The sequence below is a fragment of the Entelurus aequoreus genome, linkage group LG10 (genome assembly GCF_033978785.1).
Source record: "Entelurus aequoreus isolate RoL-2023_Sb linkage group LG10, RoL_Eaeq_v1.1, whole genome shotgun sequence".
NCBI classification, from domain to species: domain Eukaryota; kingdom Metazoa; phylum Chordata; class Actinopteri; order Syngnathiformes; family Syngnathidae; genus Entelurus; species Entelurus aequoreus.
The window spans coordinates 41,189,849-41,196,972 of NC_084740.1; the positions used below are offsets into that span (position 1 = coordinate 41,189,849).

Consider the following 7,124-nt stretch of genomic DNA (forward strand, 5'->3'; position numbering starts at 1 on the left):
AAGTAACTGATCAATTACTTTTTTGGTAAAGTAACTATAACCAATTACTCTTTTGGTACAGTAACTAACCAATTACTTTTCTGGGAAAGTAACTAAACAATTACTTTTTTGGGCAAGTAACTATAACCAATTACTTTTTTGGAAAATTAATTATAATCAATTACTTTTTTGGTCAAGTAACTACAACAAATTACTTGTTTGGTAATGTAAGTAAAACCAGTACTTTTTTGGTAAATTAATTATAACCAATTACTCTTTTGGGAAAGTAACTGTAATCAATGACTTTTTTGGTAAAGTTATTATAACCAATTACTCTTTTAGGAAAGTAACTAATCAATTACTTTTTTGGTAAAGTTATTATAACCAATTATTCTTTTAGGAAAGTAACTAATCAATTACTTTTTTGTTAAAGTAACTAACCAATTACTCTTTGGTACAGTAACTAACCAATTACTTTTCTGGGAAAGTAATTATAATCAATTAATTTTTTGGTAAAGTAAGTACAACAAATTACTTTTTTGGTAAAGTAGGTATAACCAGTACTTTTTTGGTAAAGTAAGTATAAGCAGTACTTTTTTGGTAAATTAACTATAACCAATTACTCTTTTGGGAAAGTAACTGTAATCAATGACTTTTTTTGGTAAAGTAACTATAACAATTACTCTTTTGGTACAGTAACTAACCAATTACTTTTCTGAGAAGATTAACTAAGCAAGTAACCATAAACAATTACTTTTTTGGAAAAGTAATTATAATCAATTACTTTTTTGGTAAAGTAAGTACAACAAATTACTTTTTTGGTAAAGTAAGTATAACCAGTACTTTTTTGGTAAATTAACTATTACCAACTACTCTTTTGGGAAAGTAACTGTAATCAATGACTTTTTTGGTAAAATAACTATAAACAATTACTCTTTTAGGAAAGTAACTAAACACATACTTTTTTGGTAAAGTAACTATAACCAATTACTCTTTTGGTACAGTAACTAACCAATTAATTTTCTGGGAATGTAAATAAACAATTACTTTTTTGGGCAAGTAACTATAACCAATTAATTTTTTGGAAAAGTAATTATAATCAATTACTTTTTTGGTAAAGTAAGTACAACAAATTACTTTTTTGGTAAAGTATAACCAGTACTTTTTTTGTAAATTAACTATAACCAATTACTCTTTTGGTACAGTAACTAACCAATGTAACTAAACAATTACTCTTTTGGGAAAGTAACTGTAATCAATGACTTTTTTGGTAAAGAAACTATAACCAATTACTCTTTTAGAAAAGTAACTGTAATCAATTACTTTTTTGGTAAAGTAACTATAACAATTACTCTTTTGATACAGTAACTAACCAATTACTTTTCCGAGAAAGTAACTAAACAATTACTTTTTTGAGAAAATAACTATAAACAATTACTTTTTTGGTAAAGTAACTATAACCAATTACTTTTTTGGTAAAGTAAGTATAACGATTACTTTTTTTGGTAAAGTAACTATAACAATATACTTTTTTGGTAAAGTAAGTATAACGATTACTTTTTTTGGTAAAGTAACTATAACAATATACTTTTTTGGTAAAGTAAGTATAACAAATACTTTTTTTGGGAAAGTAACCATAACCAAATACTCTTTTGGGAAAATAAGTATAACAAATACTTTTTTGGTAAAAAAAACTATAACCAATTACTCTTTTAGAAAAGTAACTGTAATCAATTACTTTTTTGGTAAAGTAACTATAACAATTACTCTTTTGGTACAGTAACTAACCAATTACTTTTTTGAGAAAATAACTATAAACAATTACTTTTTTGGTAAAGTAACTATAACCAATTACTTTTTTGGTAAAGTAAGTATAATGATTACTTTTTTTGGTAAAGTAACTATAACAATATACTTTTTTGGTAAAGTAAGTATAACGATTACTTTTTTTGGTAAAGTAACAATAATAATATACTTTTTTGGTAAAGTAAGTGTAACGATTACTTTTTTTGGTAAAGTAACTATAACAATATACTTTTTTGGTAAAGTAAGTATAACAAATACTTTTTTTTGGAAAGTAACTATAACCAAATACTCTTTTGGGAAAATAAGTATAACAAATACTTTTTTGGTAAAGTAACTATAATCAATTACTTTTTCAAATGAATTTGCCAAACTGGCCTTAACTGCCTTCCTGTGTTTACACACACACATCATCTCTGCGTTTCAATCGCCGTATCCACGGCAACGGGCGCCGCGGCCCGGAAGCGTCCTTTTAAGGAGCGGCTGTCCCTGATCCGCATGGTTGCTCGCGTGCTAATCGCTACAGACCCAGGTCATCCAGACCAGAATGTCCTGCGCAACTTTCATGATGACGTGTGTGAATTATTCACAGCTGTGTCTGACCGTGTGTGTGTGTGTGTGTGTGTGTGCGTGTGCGTGTGTGTGTCAGCTGGGAAGTGATGCGCTTCCTGCTGTCCAACCTGCGCTGGTGGATGGAGGAGTACAAGTTCGACGGCTTCCGATTCGACGGCGTCACCTCCATGCTGTACCATCACCATGGGATAGGTGAGACTTGTGCACGCCTTCAAGAGGGGCTGCACTTTCTTTTACGGCATTTTGACGATCGTTCACAATCCTCATGCAAGACAAGAACACGTGTTTTTATTAGAGATGTCCGATAATATCGGTCTGCCGATATTATCGGCCGATAAATGCGTTAAAATGTAATATCGGAAATTATCGGCATCGTTTTTTTTATTATCAGTATGGTTGTTTTTTTTAAATTTATTTTATTTTTTTATTAAATTAAATTTTTTTTTTTATAATGTCCTGCCCAGCTTCTCGGGCAAATCATATAGCAGATGTAGATGCCCGTATCGGCTGTTCAGATTTACTTTACAAAAGAGAAGTGTAGGATACTTCTCTTGTTGCCTTATTTGTATTTTGACTTTATTAAATGTATTTATATTATCATTTGGTGCAGCCGGGCCGGAGCAGGAGGGGATAGAAAGAGAGAAAAAGGAAGACAGAGGGGGGAATTGTGGGGACAAGAGGGGGATTAGACAGAGAGACAAAAACAACAACAACAACAACAGAGCAACATCAGCAAATACGACATGTACAAATATGATGGTAAAAGTAATAGCAAATAAGCAGTTAGCGAAAATAAAAAATAATACAGAAATGACAATGAGCATTATTACACTAAAAATGGAGCAATATGAATACCAATAGAAATAGCGCTATTGATAATAAACAATACCAATACTTTACCTTTATTATCAACAATACAGTTGTTCAAATGCAACAATACATATACGTGATGATAACTTGAGATACGAAAGAATGCAGAAAAATGGAGGGGAAGAAAGAGAAGCAACCTACATTAACCTTGTAGATTGTTATAGTAACAATAGGTTAAGCTTTGTCAGTGTGCCATGTGTTATACCCAGTTTGTCCAGGGTGTACCCCGCCTTTCGCCCGATTGTAGCTGAGATAGGCTCCAGCGACAATCCCGCCACCCCAAAAAGGGACAAGCGGTAGAAAATGGATGGATGGATGGATGGATGGAGTTTAACTCACGAAAAATGGGAGCACAAACAAAAGTGTCGCGTTTATATTTTTGTTGACTGTGGATAAAGCCGCTCAGCATACTTTAAATTAGAGATGTCCGATATTATCGGCCGATAAATGCGTTAAAATGTAATATCGGAAATTATCGGTATCGGTTGTTTTTTTTATCAGTATCGTTTTTTTAATTTTTTAATTTTTTATTTTTTTTATTAAATCCACATAAAAAACACAAGATACACTTACAATTAGTGCACCAACCCAAAAAACCTCCCTCCCCCATTTACACTCATTCACACAAAAGGGTTGTTTCTTTCTGTTATTAATATTCTGCTTCCTACATTATATATCAATATATATCAATACAGTCTGCAAGGGATACAGTCCGTAAGCACACATGATTGTGCGTGCTGCTGCTCCACTAATAGTACTAACCTTTAACACTTCATTTTACTAATTTTCATTCATTACTAGTTTCTATGTAACTGTTTTTATATTGTTTTACTCTCTTTTTTATTCAAGAAAATGTTTTTAATTTATTTATCTTATTTTATTTCATTAATTTTTTTAAAAAGTACCTTATCTTCACCATACCTGGTTGTCCAAATTAGGCATAATAATGTGTTAATTCCACGACTGTATATATCGGTTGATATCGGTATCGGTTGATATCGGTATCGGTTATTAAAGAGTTGGACAATATCGGCATATCGGATATCGGCAAAAAGCCATTATCGGACATCCCTAGTTTTTATTGCATTCAGAGTCGTAAAATACGGCAAGTAAGAGGTGGCTAAGAACGCGAGCTTATAGGAGTGCACCGTTCCACTCATAAAGCCTACTAAAATAGTGCCAACAATACTCCATTTGCATGTGGTGACCTGAATATTAACAAGTATTAGCAATGTTGTTGTTATTATACGCGCTAACGCTGAGGAACTACTTTTAGTGATCACAGAGAGCTAACTAGCTTATGCTGCTACAAACGTACATTGACATATGATGCAGCATGATAAATCATGCCTCTCACCTGGATAGTAGAAGGTTGTGGACATCAACCCACAAGTTGGTCAACTTTGACATCCGACTCGGTGAGAACGACACAAAAAATGCTCATTTGATGCAGTTTTTGTTCAACCCTTCTTGAGGATTATAATGAACTCTTCATCTAAACAGGAAGATACAAACATCCCATTATTTGACATCCCAGTGAGAGCAGACATTGTACAGTAAATGACTGTTTTAATATGTTGATAGTTTGCATATCTTGTTTAGCACTTAGCAATACTGCTACATAATACTTAGTGTTTGACTAAAGCTGCATCTGTTTAGCACACAGCTTTTAAAACTAGATCAGCCTCCTTATGTTCATGCTCAAAAATAGAAGTTTCTGGTCATCATTTGTCCCAAAGTAGTCCTAAAGTACATGCTTACATTACATTTTAATATAATTCTAGGTTAGCAACACTAGCATAGCTATGTGAGCTACATGCTAACATTACATTTTAACATCATGCTAGATTAGCTATACTAGCATAGCTGTGTGAGCTACATGCTAACATTACATTTTAATATAATTCTAGGTTAGCCACAGTAGCATAGCTGTGTGAGCTACATGCTAACATTACATTTTAATATAATTCTAGGTTAGCCACAGTAGCATAGCTATGTGAGCTACATGCTAACATTACATTTTAACATCATGCTAGATTAGCTATACTAGCATAGCTGTGTGAGCTACATGCTAACATTACATTTTAATATAATTCTAGGTTAGCCACAGTAGCATAGCTGTGTGAGCTACATGCTAACATTACATTTTAATATAATTCTAGGTTAGCCACAGTAGCATAGCTATGTGAGCTACATGCTAACATTACATTTGCTACATGCTAACATTACATTTTAATATAATTTTAGGTTAGCCACAGTAGCATAGCTATGTAAGCTACAGGCTAACATTACATTTTAATATAATTCTAGGTTAGCCACAGTAGCATAGCTATGTGAGCTACATGCTAACATTACATTTTAATATAATTCTACGTTAGCCACAGTAGCGTAGTTATGTGGTCTACATGCTGACATTACATTTTAACATCATGCTCGATTAGCTACACTAGCATAGCTATGTGAGCTACATGCTAACACTACATTTTAACATCATGCTCGATTAGCTACACTAGCATAGCTATGTGAGCTACAGGCTAACATTACATTTAATATAATTCTAGGTTAGCCACAGTAGCATAGCTATGTGAGCTACATGCTAACATTACATTTTAACATCATGCTAGATTAGCTACATTAGCATAGCTATGTGAGCTACAGGCGAACATTACATTTAATATAATTCTAGGTTAGCCACAGTAGCATAGCTATGTGAGCTACATGCTAACTTTACATTTTAACATCATGCTAGATTAGCTACACTAGCATAGCTATGTGAGCTACATGCTAAAATTACATTTTAACATCATGCTTGTGTAGCATTTTTAGTATAGCTATGTAAGCTACATACTAACAATACATTTTAACATCATGCTAGATTAGCTACACTAGCATAGCTATGTGAGCTTCATGCTAACATTACATTTCAACATCATGCTAGATTAGCTACACTAGCATAGCTATGTGAGCTACATGCTAAAATTACATTTTAACATCATGCTTGTGTAGCATTTTTAGTATAGCTATGTAAGCTATATACTAACATTACATTTTAACATCATGCTAGATTACCTACACTAGCATTGCTATGTGAGCTACATGCTAACATTACATTTTAACATCATGTTAGATTAGCTACACTAGCATAGCTATGTGAGCTACATGCTAAAATTACATTAACATCATGCTTGTGTAGCATTTTTAGTATAGCTATGTAAGCTACATACTAACAATACATTTTAACATCATGCTAGATTAGCTACACTAGCATAGCTATGTGAGCTACATGCTAATATTATATTTTAACATCATGCTAGGTTAGGTACACTAGCATAGTTATGTGAGTTACATGCTAACATAACATTTTAACATCATGCTAGGTTAGCAATACTGGCATAGCTATGCAAGCTGCATGCTAACATTAAATGTTGATATAATCCTAGGTTAGCATCAGTAGCATAGCTATGGGAGCTACATGCCAACATTGTATTTTAAAATCATGGTAGGTTTGCAACACTACGTAAGGTACATGCTAACATTACATTTTAACATCATGCTAGGGTAGCATTTTTAGTATATAGCTGTGTAAGCTACATGCTAACATTACATTTTAACATCATGCTCGATTAGCTACACTAGCATAGCTATGTGAGCTACAGGCTAACATTACATTTAATATAATTCTAGGTTAGCCACAGTAGCATAGCTATGTGAGCTACAGGCTAACATTACATTTTAACATCATGCTAGATTAGCTACACTAGCATAGCTATGTGAGCTACATGCTAAAATTACATTTTAACATCATGCTTGTGTAGCATTTTTAGTATAGCTATGTAAGCTACATGCTAACATTACATTTTAACATCATGCTGGATTAGCTACACTAGCATAGCTATGTG

At 32.8% G+C, this 7,124-nt stretch overlaps 1 protein-coding gene across 1 annotated transcript in view; it reads left to right on the forward strand.

The window, feature by feature from the left end:
* Positions 1-7,124, forward strand: part of gbe1b (glucan (1,4-alpha-), branching enzyme 1b) — a 341,974-nt gene that overhangs the window by 127,895 nt on the left and 206,955 nt on the right. Inside the window, exon 9 of the mRNA XM_062060878.1 lies at positions 2,432-2,547. Coding sequence (XP_061916862.1) covers positions 2,432-2,547 — 116 coding nt within the window. The remainder of the gene's footprint in view (positions 1-2,431; positions 2,548-7,124) is intronic.